The sequence below is a fragment of the Stomoxys calcitrans genome, chromosome 2 (genome assembly GCF_963082655.1).
Source record: "Stomoxys calcitrans chromosome 2, idStoCalc2.1, whole genome shotgun sequence".
In the NCBI taxonomy this organism is placed as follows: Eukaryota; Metazoa; Arthropoda; class Insecta; order Diptera; family Muscidae; genus Stomoxys; species Stomoxys calcitrans.
This window is the reverse complement of record NC_081553.1, coordinates 229,649,751-229,669,532: the sequence shown is the minus strand read 5'-3', so window position 1 is coordinate 229,669,532 and position 19,782 is coordinate 229,649,751. Positions and strand designations below refer to the sequence as shown.

Sequence of the window (19,782 nt, the reverse complement as noted above, 5' to 3'; positions counted from 1 at the left end):
GAATCGGTCAATATGGTAATATAGGCCCCCCTAAGTACCGATATCCCGATATGACTTCTTGAAACCCTTGAAGCCTAAATCAATTTCCGATTTGATTGCTACAAAATAATTCAAATACAAACTCAGATAATAGGGGCAAATTTTTAGCGGAATCCATGGTGGTGGGTACCACAGATTCGGCCCGGCCGAACTTAACACATTTTTACTTGTTTTAACTATTCGAATGTTTTCGAGAATTTGTTTTTTTTGTAGTAGTTAATAATCCATAATAATATCAGCAAGATTAGAGAAGCTGGTGAATCGATAGCCAATCCCATCCTTTGCTCATAGACCTTTTCCTCATGCAAGAAATATCTTGTATCTTTAATACAGAACGTCAATATGTCGATAAATAAATCCTTTGGTAATTTTCGTGTGCTCCTTATATTACCCCATTGATCCTTGATTGGTTTTATGGCCCAATTAACCGGAATGCTCACAAATAGTAATACCACATAGCATGACACACTCCGTCGTCTTCTATTTTGGTGGTTCCTATTTTCTATCTAAACTCATTGGTATCCTTTACATTATATGGAGAATCTAACGTCAAGTCACAAAATTTACTTTTCAAAAGCTTTACGCTAAATAAAAAAACATTAAAAAAAATTTTTTAAAGCATTTATGAAATGATTTTTATTCAAAATATTTATGATTTCTTACTTAGTAGCCATTTTACGTTCACAATGCACATTTGCTTATGTTTCACATTCCATAAAAAAATTCCTTTTTCAAAATCTAGTAAAGTTTTCAGGCAGTACGATTTTTTTAAAAATCCATTTTCTCTGATTTTTTTGTTTTAATTTTTGAGGAGGGCTATGTATATATTTTTGGTGAAAAATATTTGGAATTATTACATCTTTATATATAAAATACATTTATGTATATACGAATAACTATGAGGCATATAAATTGCAGCTTTACAAATCTAGATTAGGGTATAGATAGATGGTAGATAATTACACATAGATAGCCAAATTCCATAAGATAGAAAAAGAGGCTCTTATATTCTAAAGAAAAACTGGGAGGGGTATGCATAAACTTCAGTTTTGGACATTGTTACTAAGAAAGTATTCTTTAAAGCACACATTTTGTAATCGATAAATTCTTTTGCCATATATCAGTTATAGGTTGCAGTTTGAAACTTGCTTAGGTCTTAGCTCTAAAAATTAGTTTCCTGAAATTCCTTTGATTGCAAGGGAGCACTTCCCAGTGAGTGTCCAGCACCTGCATTTGCAGCATTGCTTTCGTTATTGGGCCTTTGTCGATCCGATGTTAAGGAAATATGGCCATTCGATGCCGTACATACACCACTGCCCACTGTGTAGGCTACCACAGTGGCATGGTCCAATTTACCAGGTAATGCCGAAAAGGCAGAACTATCAATAACGCGTTTGCGCGCCGCCCTATGTTGCATGCGATTCATTTCAACTTCTCGCTTAATTCCATCGGGGCCTGTGGAGAGTTTGTAGAAGAGCTCACGCTGTTCCAAAGTTTTACGTCGGGCTGAGGTGATCATGCGTACAAAATCAATGAGCAAGTGACAGAGGCGTCGCGCCGAAGAACATGGGGAGAATGTTCCATTTATACCATAACTGAGCAAATCTTCCAAGCGGTACAAGGTTAAAGCATGTCTCTGGGGACCCGTCACTAGAGGCAGACCAGTAGAAGATTTTGGTATTTTGGGCTTGTAATCATAGTCTCTTTGGCGGGCTGTGGGATTAAGCCCCGCCGAGGATAGTCTTCGCGGTTCTATGACTGTATGAGATCTCATATATTTGGGACGACTAGGAGCGCTGGCTGAACCAGAAGCACATTCTGGCGATGATGATTTCTTAGTGCGTGGAGGACGGACAGGCGGTTGAGGACTTGTGGGGTTTGAGGATCCATGCAAACGGGCATATATCGCAGAAGCACTTTTATTTTGTCTTTTGGGTGCCAACACTCCTGTATGCGTGGCTGGTGTTGTGGGCATGAGTTTTACATCGGGCGTCCAGGCCTCGGCGAATTTGCCAACGACAGGATCAAAGTTATCACTAATACCATCTGAGGTGAGGAATACAATGTCACCATGATCAATAATCGTCATAGACAATGTAAGGTTGCTCAATTCCGGTTTGTTGCCATCAGCTGGACCGAGTGCACCCAAAGCGTCGCGCATATCTCGCATGGATGTAATGTCATGTGATGCTGAAAAGAAGCAAATTCAAAAAGGGAGAAAGTTGTAATAAAAATGCCAAAAGTTGAAAGAATATTTTCAATGAGCTGGTGAGCGACCTTTCAATTGTTCTAACATTAGACAGACAAACTGAAATTGCTAAATTGTGTAAGAAATTAATAGAAACGGTATAATTAATAATGGCTACACCCTTCGTTCCTTTCTTTGAGTTGCTAACAAATGTGCATAGTTGCACTCAAATAATTTGCAAACAAGTAAAAGCGTGCTAAGCTCGGGTATACATGTAAACCACCTTTCGTCAACATTCGGTGAAAAATGCATACCTTATGCCCCATAGCAGCTATATCGAAATATGTTCCGATTTTGGACAAAATACAAATAAGTACAAGTCATTGTTCAATTGTGTATAACAAAATATTGGTCTACTTAGTGGCTATATCTAAAAATAAACTGATTTGAACCACATACGACACGGATGTCGAAAAGCCTAATATAAGTCACTGTCCCAAATTTCGGCGAAATCGGACAATAAATGCGTCTTTTATGGGCCCAAAACATTAAATCAAGAGATCGGTCTATATGACAGCTATATCCAAATCTGGACCGATCTGAGCCAAATTGAAGAAATATATCGAAGGGCCTAACACAACTCACTGTCCCAAATTTTGGAAAAATCGGACAATAAATGCGCCTTTTATGGGCGCAAGACCTTAAACCGAGAGATCGGTCTACATGGCAGCTACATCCAAATCTAGATCGATCTGGGCAAAATTGATGAAAGATTTCGAAGGGCCTAACACAACTCACTGTCACAAATTTCAGCAAAATAGGATAATAAATATGGCTTTTATGGACCTAAGACCCTAAATCGACGGATCGGTCTATAGGACAGCTATATCCAAATCTGAACCGATCTGGACCAAATTGAAAAAGGATGTCGAAGGGTCTAACACAACTCACTGTCCCAAAATTCACCAACATCGGATAATAAATGTGGCTTTTATGGGGGTAAGACCCTATATCGGCAGATCGGTCTATATAAGGGCTATATCAAGATATGGTTATAGCCCTTAATTGAAATCAACCAACCAATCAACTCTTCTTCAATCCTGTTGTCTTTGCTGTGTTTTGTTGTTTGACTTTTGTTTGTATTCTGGCAAAGAATAGAGTATATCGGATTTCGCAATAATTTAATAGACATTTTCGCTGCGAATAAAGTCAATACTAGGCTTAAGAGGAAAATTATTGATATGGAAAAAGTTTTCCAATAGAATGTTTTGCAACAGCGCCATTAAGGATATGTTTTCGTAAATAAAAATAAAATGGCATCTTCTTATGCAAATCAAATGAACGAGTTATTTTTCCATTTGTTGAATATGTTTAACTCTTCTTTCATTCATCTAACTTACCTAAAGTAAATTCCCGAACACCATGCTTCTTTGAGTACACATAACCCAATGAATCACCCACATTGCAGGCACACACAACATACTTTTCGTTGCCGGCTACCTCCCCATTTATGGCAACATTCTCATCTTTGGCTAAAGGTAAAACTACAGCTATTGTGAGTGTACTAAGAGCACCGCCAACTTCCAAAATACAGCCATGACCCTCCCACAGACTACGCAGGAGACTAACGAACACCTCTTGTGTTGAGGTGGCCGTACACTCTTGGGAAAAACCAAAAATGGCACGATCCAAATAATCCAAACAGCCATGCACAGCAGAACGAGCTGCTAAACGAGCACCATCGCCCCAATTAACACCATCCGCCAAAGCCATGACAGCAGCATTTCCGCGCACCACCATGCCATAACAGTCGGCAATGGGATTACCCATGGGTTCTTTGGTTAGCATGTTGTTCTCATACAGCGATACGGAAATGCCATAAGCCAAATCACTTTCCATTTTCCAATTGCTGACACCGGCAATGACATCATCTGGATCCACTACAGGCGGGGTGGATTGATTGGATACTGCTTCTCGCAGAAGACGTTCGGTGGTGTCTTCTAAGATTTTTGTGCCATTCGCTTCCGATTTGAGACTTTCGCCATTTTCTTGGCTTTTAAGTTGGAGTGATGTGTCCTCAGTCTTATTAGTGTTTAAAAGATTTTTATTATTTTGATCGTTGGCAGCATTGGTTTTCAAATCGGTGGTAGTTGCTGACGGTGGTGGTGGTTTGCCCGCAGATGACACCATACTCACCACAATAGTGGTGGATTTGTTAGAATTCTCTTCGTTTCGCTGACTAGTGCTCTTGCTTGCCGATGAAGAATCTTTGGTACTTTGTGACAAATTTGAAATGCTGGATTTGGAATTTTTACGGGATCTCATGCCACCACCACCACCTGCACTGTTTCCTTTGTTGGCATTTTGATCATTAGAACTGGAAGTGGGGCCACCGCTATTGCTGAGGCGGCGATTACTACCCAATCTTTGGATTTTATTGCTGTGGCCACGACTTGTGGTCGAGGTGTTAATACTTTTGCGTACCTCGTAGCAATCGGTTTCCTGTATAGTATCAATGAAGTCTATATCATCGGCGTAACTGGCACTTAAATGCAATTTAGAACGTTTAATGCCCGTCAGGCCATCATCGGGTCCCGTGCAGGCTGCAGTAATGGTACTCGCCCCTGTGGGATAGCTTGCGATTTTCAGTTGTGGTAAATCGGTAGGATTCTGACCATTGTATATCTCAGGCCCCGGAGTGTAGTGACGATCCATGCGGCTGGAAATAAATAAAAAGTGGAAAGCTTAATTAATATGGCCTCGTTTTTGTGGAATTGGGGCTTTGCCCTCTTAACTTGTGTGGCGACTTACCCTTCCAAATATTTAATTATGAAATTGCCATCATCGTCCGTCTTTCTGGGACTTTTCGGTCCATCTCTTGGCTCAGCTATAAAACTCAATTGCCTGAAGTATGTGGTGACCTTTTGTCTCAGCGAGGGCATTGTGAATGACTAGCGGCTCGGTTGGTTGGCAAATGCAGCAGCAACAGATGCTGCAATAAGGCAATGATGATGCCTCCGATGACTTTACTAATTTGAAGTTGATTCAATTAAAACGACTTCTTTCTGCCGCTTTTCTTTTTTTTGCTTCGGAAAAGAAGATGAAGATGTTATCCCATTTATAAATATTGCTGGGGTTGAAAATTGTGATACTCTGGGCGATTATGCCTCAAACGTTGTGATGGATGGATGGATGATTCGAATACTACAGGGCCGGCCTATCAGCGCACATTAAACGCAAATTTTCAATTATGACAGAAAACTAATTAAAATGTTACTTGCTCACTGGCTTCCAGACTGTCTGAATGAGGGCTTTCGTGTATATGTGTGATTGTCTCCCCCCAATATTGTTGATGGCGACCGAGTTCATTTACATTGTTCTCGTGTGATAATCGTCCTACTAATTGCTATTGTAAATATTGCTGTGTTGTTACTAAATTGGGTTTAACTTATTTAATTTGAACAAGGTCCACCCCTGAAGTCAGCAGGGCCGACAGTGCGTGACTGTGCTGGTGAACAAATTTTTGTCTGCAAGAAATTAGAAAAAAAAATAAATTAATAAAAATTTAAGGAAAATAAGGAACTAAAATGTGGGTGAAAAATGTTGGTGTGTCGCGAATGTGAGAGATAATGTAAAAAAGTCGAAATATGTAGTTAATTTAAAAATGGAACACTTTTGAGGAATTAAGATTAGACTGAGCCTAAGGAAATTCAATTCACGTACATGGCATTTACTGAAGTTTTCTTAGGGACATAATAGGCTGAATGAAGCAAATTGAGCAGAACCCTCAGAAGAATCTTATCTAAGCCTGGGATGTTCTGCCCTTTACGGTATTGCTCAGCCTTTTACGATTTGTCACTCTTAAAAGTAAAGGGTGATTATTTAGGCATGTTTTTTTTTAATATAATAAAACACTCACATTTGGGCGAGTGTTGCCTTTTATATTAGAGAACACAAAGACAAAATATTAATAATCGAAAATTTCTTTATTGTTTTTTAAAATATTCCCCATTAAGATCTATACACTTTTGCAGACGTTTGAACCAGTTGTCGAAGCACTATTGCCACTCTGATTGAGGTATCTCCTTCGTCAGGCTTCGTCAGGCTTCGTCAGGCTTCGTCAGGTGTCGAAAAACGTTGACCTCTCTTTATTTTTTAAGTGTGGGAATAAAAAGAAGTCATTCGTTGCCAAGTCAGGACTATGCGGAGGATGACTCATTAGTGCTCAAAAATATAGTTGTTTCGCATTTTTAGAGTACTTCTTTCGACCAATCGACAGGAGCCTTTTTTTAAGCAATTGACAAATTGTGTGGGATCCAACGCGAACAAATTTTTTTGACGGTCAAATGTTCATACAATATTGAATATATGCTGGTCCCACTAATGCCTAAGGTTGTCTCAATCTCACGATAGGTCACATGACGATCTTGCAATATCAGTTGGCGCACAGCATCAACGGTTTTCGGAACAACATCTGATTTTGGACGACCTTCGATGGAGCTTCATCGCCAAAAATTGAATTAAGTTCACCGATGCACTGTCGATGAGTTGATCAACGTCGAAAGTTGGGAAAAATAATCGCACGAAAATGCACGATTTAATTCTATTTTTTGGGCGAGATGAATTTTTTAAGTTACTGTAAACAACACAAATAGCGCTCGTATGTCAAAACGTTCTGAGTACGCATTCATAGCGTCGTCAGTCTTCAACAACTGTGACATAATATGTCAAATATGTTGAGTTGGAGTAAAACAACAGAAATATCCGAAAGAAAAAAAAGTGAAACATCATCTTATAAAAATATAATGAAATATCCTCTATATGAAAAACCCTTTAACTGTTTACTTATTTTCTGATTCTACAAATTCAGCAGAACTCAGAAAATGTCTCCATGTACTTCGATCATCTCGTTTTGTGATATTTTCCCTTTACTTGAACTTTCCATCCAACTTTTGGTATTCCCTGTTTGCGTGAAACCTTAGGTGTGGGCTAGAATGACTTTCCGAATAGAGCATCTTATGCATAAATGGTTAGTAAATAAATTTTGAGTTATCCGAAGCAATGAAGTTTAATTAAAATATTGCGAAAGGTTTTTTGAATATCCCCACTACAACCTTTTGAATTTCACTTTTTATATCTCTATCTCCTTCTCCCTTTTCAATTCACCTTCAATGTCCATGTATATGCACTAGTAGTTAAAAAATGTTCTAATCCCCTGTTACAGCTTAATTTAAAGTTGCCATAACAATTTCACATAATCTCAAAAATATCATACGTAGTCAGAAAAATACAGCAATTTAAATTCAAATGTTTGCCAGATTGTGGCATTTACTTGTTGGCGCCCTCCATGCAAATCGCAATTTCATAACGACACAACTTTTTATTATTCCTTCGTTTACTATCAACCCTGAAGCTGGGGGAAACTTCACATTGTAAGCTCCACATATAACCAGGGACAGGATGTCATTTGGTTTTTAACATTTCAGTGTTTCAGTTGGGCAAATTGTTCATAATCAGCGATTTATGGAGACGAACAAAAACTAAGCTCCGGATACTTACGGATACTAACGAACCATAGCTGCTACAAACATACACACTCGTATGCATGCATTGCATTATATTTTTCCACCCTTCCTTTTGTTAAAACGACTAACTCATTATATCATTTAGATGCGAAAATCTTCAGGCATAGTGGTGATGCATTAAATTGCGGGAGTATTTTGCGTTCTCCTTCAAAACGGTCCAATGATATAGTAATTGCAGGCATTTTTCGCAATAAAATACTGGAGATGAAAGATGCATCATGCAAGTTGCAAGTTAGTGATGATATATACAATAAGGAAGCCCACGACAATGTGGCGACAAAGATTGTTGTCGATTCTTTTCTATTTGTATTATTGTGACTCAGATAATACTGAAGGCCTTGCATATGATGACTAGGGAATTCAAGTTTTTAGATTATTTACATTTAAAAAATTAAGCGATAAAGATTAAGAATAGATAGTCTAAGTGAAGTGGAAGACTGATATGTACATGATATTTACACTCATAGAAATTTGTTAGAATTGTTGTCGCTGGAACAGCAGAAATTCTTGATATCCGACCCATTGATTTACAGATTAAGTGTGAGGCAGCCACTGCGGCTATGAGACTTAAGGCGATGCGAGAATGGATTGAGGATGGGAGCAGCTCATACCATCTCGGTATTATCGATGCGACGATAGGAAACCTGGATGGAAGGGAAGAGGTTTAACGAACAGTCTTGCAGTGTAAGAAGGAATTAACGCCTTCTCTGAGGATGGCAAAATCCGCATTGTTTGGGTGCCGGGCCATAACGGAATAAGGGGGAATGAAAAGGCAGACGATTTGGCGGTGAAGGCCAGAGGACTGCCTTCAATAAACTCGGTTAACCCGAAGCCTTTCGGGTCGACCCAATCCGAGTTAAGGGAGTGGGCGACGAATGCGCATGCAACATTGTGGAACAGTGAAACGGTTGGTAGGACGTCGAAAATCCTATTGGGGGATCCAGATAGAGAAAAGACGAGGCTATTACTGAGAGGAAGCAAGGAGAAGGTCAGTATAGCGATTGGTATCATAACGGGACACATAGGACTACGAGCTCACTAATGTAAAATTGGTGCGGTAAATGATAGCATATGTAAGACATGTAGGGAAGGTGATGAGACGTTGATGCATTTCCTTTGTCATTGCCCGTCTTTCGCGTCGAACAGATACCGGCACTTAGGAGGAGACACAATACCAGACATAAACCAAGTGGTATTGAAAACAAGGATTTTGTAAGTAGCACGGAATTACTAATTTAAAATTTTCTTTTTAGAGGTTGCTTTATATGTTTTAGAGGGCACAACAAGCCGATTACTGGCTAAGGTGTATGTTCATAATGGCATGGGGCGTATTAATATCTGCACCCTCCTTTTAACCTAACCTAACCTAACAGCAGAAATTCAGCTGAAAATGGGCCAGCAGCAACATTTTCTGCTGTTTTCATATAACTTAAAAATTTTTAAAATTGTCTACAATTTGCTCATTTTTGATCGAATTTAAATAACAGCAGACAATATAACTACTAACTTTCAATATAGACTTTGAATAAAAAATTAACGACAAAAATTTGCCAAATTTTTTTACAAAATTATAACAAATGCCTTAATTGTTTTTTCGAAGTTAAAAAATGTTGAATGGATTTATTCCAAACTTCAATTTTTTTAATTTAATATCAGCAGACGAATTTTTCTGGGTGTAGAATTAAGTGGCAGTTAAAATGTCTAGCTTAATCAAAAGAATTTAAATACGAAATTTCTCATATAAAAAAATTACTATAGCTCCTTCAAATACTTTCACTGCAATTTTATGTTGCCCCGATTGGTCTATGTGATAGGACGAATTTGAAAGGTACACTCATAGAAAAACGTTTTCTGAAAATATCAAACACGTTCTGCTGAATATTAGTAGTTAGTTCTGCTGCTATTATAGCAGTTGTTCTGCTATTACAGCAGTAGTTCTGCTATTACAAAGCAGCAGACTGACTGCTGAAAATCTGTTGTTTGCTAAAAATGATTGCTGCTTAATTATAAAGGGGATGTTATAAGCAAAAATAATATGTAAATGTGTGTATCAGTAAATGTTTGTAGTCACCACAGAATGTATACTTTAAGCAAACATTTTTGCTGTTTTGAATGACAAGTTTGGTTAAGTGTACCCAATTTCAAAATAAGTTTTACTTGAGTTCCACCTTGTTCCGACCTGACCGTTTGACCAGGAGTCACCCAATTACCAAAAATTAATGGGTGGTCTCCACGAACAAAAACATTACTAAAAGTTAAAGATTTGTTCCTTGTTCGAAGGATTTTAGTAGACATTGGGAGCCAAAGAATCGAATTATAAAAATAAAGATGCTGTTTAACTGTAAGGATACAACATTGATTCTAATTTTTCTTAACAGATTAGGCTCTATTTTTTTATAATTTTTTTTTAATTAACATCTTTACTTTTAAATATAAAAAATTAAAACGTTACTATTTGTAATGCTTTTCTGTGTTATAACTATGGTACACCAATGTCCTTGGCCCAAAGTCAATTTCCTAAGATTCAATGATGTTTTAAAATAAATATTTTAAATTAAATATTCCTTAATATCAAGTACAAGTCTTAAACCAAAGGAAAAATTTTGGAAAATGGAACATCTTTAAATTAAGTTCGTTATCTTTGATTCTTCAGTAAGGAAATTTTTTTGTGGGTAAATTTTAACCATTAAATTTGGTATAAGATGAGTCACATATTTGCTGTGTTTTATTTTAGTACTATATAGAGCAGTGCAATGAAATTAGTATGAAAATGACATCTATACAGGACAACGAAGTGCTGGATAGATAGGCGTTGGGCGATATGGTTTATTGAAATTACAGCTCACTTTAGGTCTATACGGCTCACTTCATTAGTTTGTTCAGTGGGCTGTTTTTATCTCATTTATTTTACAGTCAACCCAAACAACTCAAGTTGTTCTTCCTTTTTTTACAAATGTTGTTATTGCAAACAGAAATCTACCAAAATTAAATAAAGCATGATTTTATTTGCTGAACTAGTTCGTTCACTAATTACACAAATGCAGTATAAAATATATAAGCTCCTTCAGTATCGTAGTCGAATGCAATGCAAACTTCCACATAAGGATGAGAGGTCCACATAAAGATGGGGAAGGTGTAGCTAACACGATAAGAAAGTTAAACTGGGCATCTTAATGTTGTTTTAACTTGTTAATAATTCTCGACATAGTTGTCATTTTGAACTTCTTATATAATCTAAATGCCAATGATATTTACTTGTTTTTCTTTACCCTTGGTCGTTTGTTATGATGTATTTGAAAACCGTTTTGCTATTTATATAATTAATTATAATAATAAGACCATTTATCTTTGTTTTATCTCCCTCCTTATCTTGGGATTACTATGCAAAACTAAATGGTGAATATTGTTATCGTTGTAGTTAACCAAGTGGAAAGAAATCGCATGAGATTTTGTTACGGACACAAACTGCAAATGTATGTATCATCATTGTTGATTCCAGTAGTGATTTGTATTGATTCTATAATAAAATGTTAGGGTAAGCATTACAAAAAAAAACATTGAATTTGTCTGATTAAAATTAATGGTATACAAAAATCTTTTTTTTTTTACTCTACGTCGAAAATTCGTATAATTACATTTAAATCGTATAAATACTAACACACTTTGTAGAAAAAATAACTTTTAATAGCATTGTAGAATGTTGAGGAAAAGAGTTGCTTATTAAAATTGCATTGATAAATTGATAAATATTTCTTTGGGTCACCTTTTTATAACAAATCTCCCGCCAAAGAAATATTTTCGTAGGGCCTTATTCACAAAATTTAATGTAGATTTGAAATAGGTTAATTTGACAGTTTTAAAAGCAAATCTGTCAAATAAACCTATTTCCAATCTACATTAGGTTTTTTATTTAACAGCATGCATTTTTTGTTAAGGCTAAAGTAAAGTTTTATTATCCCCCAATGCCAGTCAGGATTCACTGAATAAGGTTAAGCCAAGCGATCAGCCGATATACTTTTTTTTTAATATTTGGCAGTACTTGGCATTGAGGATGTCAACTTGTTCTCTTTTTACATTCATTCTTTGTTTACGTTTTCTCCTATATGATGACATTTTCAATCGTCAGATTTGACATCCTTAATGATGTTTATGGGGCCTATCCACTTTGTGTTTTGCATGTGACCTAACCTTCTATTAGTGAATCCTGAATGCCAGTCAAAGTGTTTAATGATATTAAGACTTAATATAAATGTGCCTTAGACAAATAAAGTGGCATAGCTCTTGTTTACAAAAAAAAATTAAAAGAAATTGTTTGTAATTGAACTTTTTAAAGGAGGCCTTGAAAGTAATCTTTATTGATTGGTGCATAAAATAACAACTAATTGATATTGCCTTGACGTTAACGTCAAAACTATGGAAATGCAAACAAAGTAGCAATGGGACCAAGGCGTATTTAATAAGGTGGCCGCACCGGCGGATTGCTACAACAAAGCATCTTTTTTGGGAACTTGATATGTCAAAATTTTTAGACAGTGCAAAAAAAATTCGATTCGCTTTGACATTTAAAATTTTTGGCAAATTTGCCTAGACCAATCAAAACAAGAAGAAAGAAGTTTATTAATTTTTGAGTGTCAAGCAAGAAAAAACACACTATAAAATGTTCAAAATTCCCATTAGTTCTAGAGGCTTTATCCACAAAATCACCAAGATTGCATGTTTAAATAGTTTTCACTAGGTTGTGTAGCAATAAAATAGCTACCAAGTGCAGACCAGAGTAGTTCTGGCTCAATTCCAATGGGGCTGAAATTGTTTCCAACTTCATAGGCGTGTGTCTCGATTATAACCAGGGACACATCACAAATGTCAAATGCATGGTGGATTTCTCCTGAATTGAGTTCATACTATTTTGATGGGCACGATAATTAGCGTAGCAAAGTTTCAAATAGAAATATTGTGATTAGAGCACAATCACTACAAGGACGATTTTTGTACCCCTTTTTGACACTCTTGGATAATTGTGGGATTTTGAAATCATTCCAAAAGGAACGGGTTAAAGTTTGTTGGCTATGAGGATGACGATTTAATCTTGGTGTGTGGCCGTTCAGAGTGCATATAGTATGCTGCCAAGATTGGGCAATAGGCTTGACGTTAAAACCCGAAAGATACCCCATATTCACCAATATAAGGTAACTTGTTGAGGTGTGTTCAGGGAACCACTCCTACATGTAGAGCTGGCTCTTACTATAGGGGTTCTTACAAGCTATTGCAATGTCAGGACATTGACGTCGCGCTGGACACATGACGGACTTACGCATCATTTGTGGCACTGGCCTAAAATTGCGGAGCTAGGTGCATGACTATGGCGAAATGAACACCTTTTTTCCTGTCTAAATTATTTCCCATTTATTTCGCCATTCTAGACTACAATAAGGGCTTGAAATGGCTGATAGAAGGGAACTTCTCCAGCCCGCCTGGCTTCCATTATTATCATGCATGTTGGCTCCATATCTTCTTCATTCTAATGTCTGGGATGGTACTGCCGTACGCTGTGTTCTTCAGCGCTTTTTGAATCTTTTTCGGGGGTGATACAATGAACCTAGTTCCCTGAGCAAAGCTAATAGCGATTAAGGTTGTTAGACGTGTACCATTATATGACCTAAGTTTAAGAACCATAACAGCAGAAAACGCAAAAATCAATTTAGAGAATTTTTATTTTGAAGTTTATATTTTAATATGGCGAATTCAAAAATAAAATGACATCAAATTCCATCAGCTGTGCTGATGCGGCCACCTTATTAAATACGCCTTGAATGGGACCTTAGAAACTTTGATGTGAAAACATTTATTGACATTTTATTTAACAGCCATTGTTTGATTTTTTGAAGTACACATGGAAAATTTTTGAATTAAAACATTGGCAAATGAATGGCGAGAAAATTGCAGTATTAATTTTGATCATCTTATCCATAGATTGCGCCTACAAAACTCAACCACGTTAGGTGAAACTATTATTGACTCACATATTCGTTTAAGTACGAATATGCTTTTATTCATAATACTTTTTCGATAGTAAATTCAACCACGCTTGTTATTGATTTTGACACCATTTATTCACAAGTTTCAATAGATATGTCGTGTCAATTGTTTTGCAAACTTGCGAGCTTAAGAAATTCGATAGGAAATTCGTACAAATATTTACTAATTTAGTTTGATTGTTCATAAAAAACTATAAAACATTGCATACCTGTTCATTGATCTATACATTGGCCAATGATTTTCAGCCAAATAAGCAAGACTTCAAAATAAGGATTTTATTTTTAAATTTAAATCACTATTTTCGCTAGTCGAATGAATCTCATATTTTTTCACCAATCTTTTTTTTGGTTTAAAAAAATCGTATTTTTTAGTATACCATCTTTAGTCACGATTCACTAAAAAAGTTTGAGAAAAGCAATCAGCCTACATACATAAAATGTTTGAAATTTTGATAGTACTTTTCATTAAGGATATGAATTTGTTCTCTGTTTACATTTAATTTTTGTTTTCGTTTTCTTCTTTTTGTGAAATTTTTAACATTTTGACAATATTTTGTTTTGGACAAATGACTTAGCCTTCTTTATTCAGCCATGGTCTTTCGCTCTAAAATTTAAACATCTAAGGATGCTTTAATTTGTAAGGCTTTCTGTACTAAAAAGTACAGTGTTTTTCTTTTCTATTAGTATATTTTCCAACCTTCAACTATATGTTAACCCCTTAATACCTTTATTTTTTGCTTATTTTATATAAGCTTTTTTATGTGCAAGTCAGATGTACTGGTTAGAAGCCGAGTGCAAATTTGTACTGAATATTTATAAATAACATGCGATAACACATAAAAAAACCGATAAATCGTGATTTGCACTGTATAATACAAAAATTAAACACAACATCTTTAATATGAACATGCAAAGTTAAGGATCAATACTACTACCCTTAAAGATAAAAATTACTAGTATAAAAAAATCTTTCAAGGAAATGAATCAACACTTTATAAAGGAAACATTTCCTTAAAAAGTTGGAAATTTTTTTAATATATGACAAGGCATGTTGAAGAAAAGAAGTTTCTGTTTTTTGGTGAAGAAAGCTATTATTTTGACTACGCCTGCAAATTGGAAGAAAAAGGGTTATATATTGTATTACAAGGTTATACTTCAGTCTCTCAAGGCAATTAAAGATCAGCCTCAGTATAGTTCAACGCTCTTCTATGATTGCGGCAAAATTGTTTATGATATCCATCATTTTTGTTCGCTAGTTCTTTTAATTTTTCTGTTAATTATTCGTTCTTCATTTCATTGTAAGTTGTAACAACCTGAGTAATTTTGCTGTAATGTATAAATTTTTTTAACACCAACTTTAACTTAATGAAAATTAACAACTGCAGAAAAGAATCTGCCAAAATATGATATCTACGCAAAAACCATATTCACCTCACACAATTTTGCAAAAATATCCCCAGCTAAGTTGATCTAAATTTGCAGATATTTCATGAGACGGTGGAAAACAAATGTTGATGTAGGTCGTTGTCAACGTTGTATGCTAGCAACACAAACCTGCTGTCTGCCTACCTACCTAACTGCCTACATTGCCTTAAAACACGGACGACGACATGCCATGCCACTAAAAATAACGTCACGTCACGCCACGCTCCGACAACTGACATGTGATAACAGGCGAGAGTTCGCTCGCATTTTGTATATTTTCAGTGTTTAAATTGCAAATGATTTAAACGATATTAAATTAATTTCGTTTGTGATTTGTATGAACCAAATTGTGTGTTGATACATCAGCACGTCTGTCCATTCGTGTGCCTCATTCTTTTCATTGTGCGAAAATGTCCCTATCACGAAATCTGTTTGTCGGGTGATATGTTTGAGTGTGTGTGTGTGCGTTGTTCCCATCGTTGTAGGCAGAACAACTCAATTTAATTAAATTCGATTCTATCAAAAGCTGTCGTTTAGGTGTTCTGGATTTTCGTATTGAAAAAGACCCACCACCTCCTACCATCACTGAATTTTTCCATTGTCGTAGAAAAGACTACATATGTGCGTAGTATATTCGTATTTCGTAGCATGGAAACTGGGTGCAGCAGGTAGGTTCTATCAAATTACAATTTAAACGCTTCATTGATTAGCCCATGTAAGAGGAGTTGCCAGCAGTGGCAAATTGATGATTGCTACAAGGCAAACAGATTAACTATTTGTAGCTCTTAAATAAATAAGAAAATGTCACGAAGTAGAACCCATTTTGCCTTGCCAAATAAATCAATTAAGAATCTTTTATGCCTCAATTCCTATCACTTGAAGATGGATGAATTAAATTTTATTTCTATATAGTGATATAGTGCCCATAAATGCAATCTTTCTAGAGGGCGCAATTCTTATCCGATTTGGCTGAAATTTTGCATGAAGTGTTCTGGTATGATTTTCAACAACTGTGCCAACTATAGTCTATATCAGTGCATAACCTGATATAGCCGCCATATAAACCGATCTCCCGAATAAACTTCTTGAGCCTCTAGAGGGCGCAATTCTAATCCGAAATTTTGCATGAGGTGTTTTATTTTGACTTCCAACAACTGTGTTAAGTATTGTCTAAATCAGTCTATATCCTGATATAGCCGCCATATATTGGATTGCCCAAAAAGTAATTGCGGATTTTTCATATAGTCGGCATTGAAAAATTTTTTCACAGTTTGTGACTCTGTAATTGCATTCTTTCTTCTGTCAGTTATCAGCTGTTACTTTTAGCTTGCTTTAGAAAAAAAGTGTAAAAAAGTATATTTGATTAAAGTTCATTCTAAGTTTTATTAAAAATGCATTTACTTTCTTCTAAAAAATCCGCAATTACTTTTTGGGCAACCCTATAAATCGATCTTCCGATTAGACTTCTAGAGGGCGAATTTCTTATCTGTCGTTTTGGTATGACTTCCAATAACTGTGCTAAGTATGGCGCAAATCGGCATATAACCTGATATAGCTGCCATATAAACCGAATTCCCACTTTGACTTTTTGAGCATATGGTTTCCATTAGAGCGGTGCTCTATTTGTACTGACAAAAACGTAAAGAAATAATCTATTTTTGCTGTCAGTCAGATGAAATTAAAGCCAAATTACCAGCTTTCTCACAACTGTAACAATTATTACGCATTTATGTATGAGCTTTTTTACATTTTTAGGTTATGTCATACCAAAATAACACATACAAGTGTGCAAACATGATGAATCGTATTTAAATTGATAATTTTGACACACGTAATGGAATACAAATGATACATAAAAGGTGACATTTCATCTTTAGGCCAAGAACATATAGTGTGATAACAGCTTAAGGGTCCATATTTTCCGAAGAAGGGCATCACATTTTCCATAACTGCAATAACCACAATGGACAAAAAATTGTTTAGTGAGGTTGATTGTAAGTCTGTCACTCTTATCTTGGGTAATCTAATACCATAGTTTATACTGCTCTTGCATACTGGGCCCAAGGAAAAGCCTATATGGCAACTCTACATAGAATATGTATACTTCACATATTATGCGCCATAGTGCTTGTACACATAGTAAGTTTCGTTTATTTAGTTCAGTCACAGTTTATCAAGAACTATTCAAACAAATCTCCCTCCTTCTGACACGATCTTCAGAAATCTTTTCAATTTATTTTTCAGGCTTTTACAGTGAAGAGGCAATGACAACATTGTGTATCACGGAGATGGAGGAACTCATAAGTTTAATGCATGTTAACATGGTATTTGCATAAAAGTACAGGAATTCATTTGGAGACATTAGCGTAGGTCGACAAAGAATTTGTTTGTTTTTAGAACGTTGCTAGGAAAAAGAAGTTTGGAAGAATAAAACAGTTGAACCTCGATTATCCGGCTCGCTCAGGAACGAGATTAACACGGAAAATCAAAAACAAGTTTAATAGAGTTTTTTTTTTTTAATTTCATTATTTATGTATTTTTATTGATTTCTCTTAATACCAAAAAGAGTTTAAATGATTTTATATAATAGCTTTTAAAAACACATATACATACATAGTTATTCAAAGTACTTATGCAATATTGTTTGTTTTTGTTATTTTGTTACTATTATTTTGAAGAAATTCCAATAGAAGATTGTATGCCTCTATTGCGTGAGCTAATGGGGCTTTCAGCGTCTTTTGAGTTTCCTTCGTCTGCTTTTTGGGAATCGCTATCGGTCTCGCATTCTTCAGTTTGGTTAGCCCTATAATTGTGATATCAGATCAAATAGCACAGGACATCCAGGCGTTATTACAATGTTTGATTGTATAACAGCAGCATAATTCAACTTTTTAGTTACCTTAGACAGCAGGTTCTTCTGAACATTGCGTTAAACTTGTGGTGTTACATTGTTCCAACATAAAGCAGCTGTCCACAAAGTTGTCTTGATATTCAAAGACTTGGCGAAATTAGGTTTGCGATGTGAAACCAAAAGTTTTTGGATGATTAATTTATGGCGTTTGAAGATTCGAACTGCACCTCGATCCATAGGATGAGTTAAACATGTGGAATTCAGTGGAAGAAATGTTACTACTTTTTCAGATATCAGAACATTTACATTTGGTTGTGCTTACACGTATATAGAACCAAAAGCACTTTGAACTAATTATAGAAGTCAGAGTTTTGTACATGTTGTCTTTTTTCTGGCTCGTTTTAAAATCATCTATAGATTCGCTTAAAAGAACTTTACGTGCTCTTTTTTCTCTTTTGTTGTTGGAGCCATTTTTGAACAAACAACTTGACCGGTCACCTTTTAATTACAGACTTATAGCCTGTTTGTCTATCTAGAAAGGAATTTTTCGCGTCAAGGAAAGAATTTCGATGTATAAACATCATCAAAAATAAATTCTAAAAATCGTCTATATACACACAGAAAACAGATTCGTTGCCTCAACCAATTTTTTGCCAACCGAATGCTGATGGTTCCACATACTACGAAGGTTCATAAACAGATCGGTTATGGCAACCAATGTTGAAATTGAGGTTATTGGTTATTTATTTTGTTATTGGTTATTGTTACCAAAAATAGTATTGTGTGAAAAAAAATATCCAGCTAGGAACTGCAAATTGCTTTTACGTGTCTTGGAACTATTATAACAAAATGGACAAAGCCAACATGGTGAAATTGCTCCATACCTGACAATAACCAAAAGCTGAACGATACAGCCTTATCCATTTAATTCAGTGAACTCCTCATAAATAAGATTTGCGCGAATTCAGACTTATTAAACTTTTACGTAGTATAATTTTTTAAGTCCAGACTAGACTTTTGCACTAATAAATACTGCCTACCTTAACACCAAGAAGAATAACATTTCGAAAGTAAATGACAATAACACATTCGGTTCAAGTAACTGATTGATTGTAGTACTAATTATAACAGCAAGTTTATGCACACGACTGAAATCGTTGTTGTGTCAAATATTTGTTTGGGCTTCGTTAAGAATTTTCAATAAATAAGTAGTTGATACAATTACTACAGGCAAAACAATTTATTAATGCAAATGATTGAAGAATATGAACATCTTCATTCAATGCTTTCAATAGTATCGTAATTAAGTTAACTACTGAACTAGAAAATTAGCGATCTTTGGTGCTGACAATTTAAAATTATATACCATTATCATCAATTTGTATATATAATCGAATTCCAACCAAAGATTTCCCTGGGTGCCCAGACGAACGAAAGGCAACCGTTCGACATCGACAAACAGGCTATAAATGTATTTTGATACTCAAGTTAAACACAAAATAAAAAGTGGAATCCCAGAATTTTACATCAAAAGATCATGTGTGTGGTGCAGGGATAATAGAGGTAAGCACGCTTTATAGAGGAAATTTTATTGAAGCAGGGATAAAAGGGGTAAACCATGGTTAATAGTGGTCCAAAACCAAAAGCAGAGCATTCCGG

The 19,782-nt window shown here is 35.7% G+C and overlaps 1 protein-coding gene across 3 annotated transcripts in view; it reads right to left on the bottom strand.

Moving 5' to 3' along the window:
• Positions 1-648: 648 nt before the first annotated feature.
• LOC106080395 (PP2C-like domain-containing protein CG9801) overlaps positions 649-19,782 on the bottom strand; it is a 62,339-nt gene continuing 43,205 nt past the window's right edge. For all 3 annotated transcript variants that reach the window (XM_013241771.2, XM_013241773.2, XM_013241772.2), the window contains 3 exons: positions 5,039-5,754; positions 3,628-4,946; positions 649-2,229 (listed from right to left, as the gene is read on the bottom strand). In XM_013241771.2, the coding sequence (XP_013097225.1) occupies positions 1,202-2,229; positions 3,628-4,946; positions 5,039-5,169 (2,478 nt within the window). In that variant the 5' untranslated portion in view covers positions 5,170-5,754 and the 3' untranslated portion in view covers positions 649-1,201. The remainder of the gene's footprint in view (positions 2,230-3,627; positions 4,947-5,038; positions 5,755-19,782) is intronic.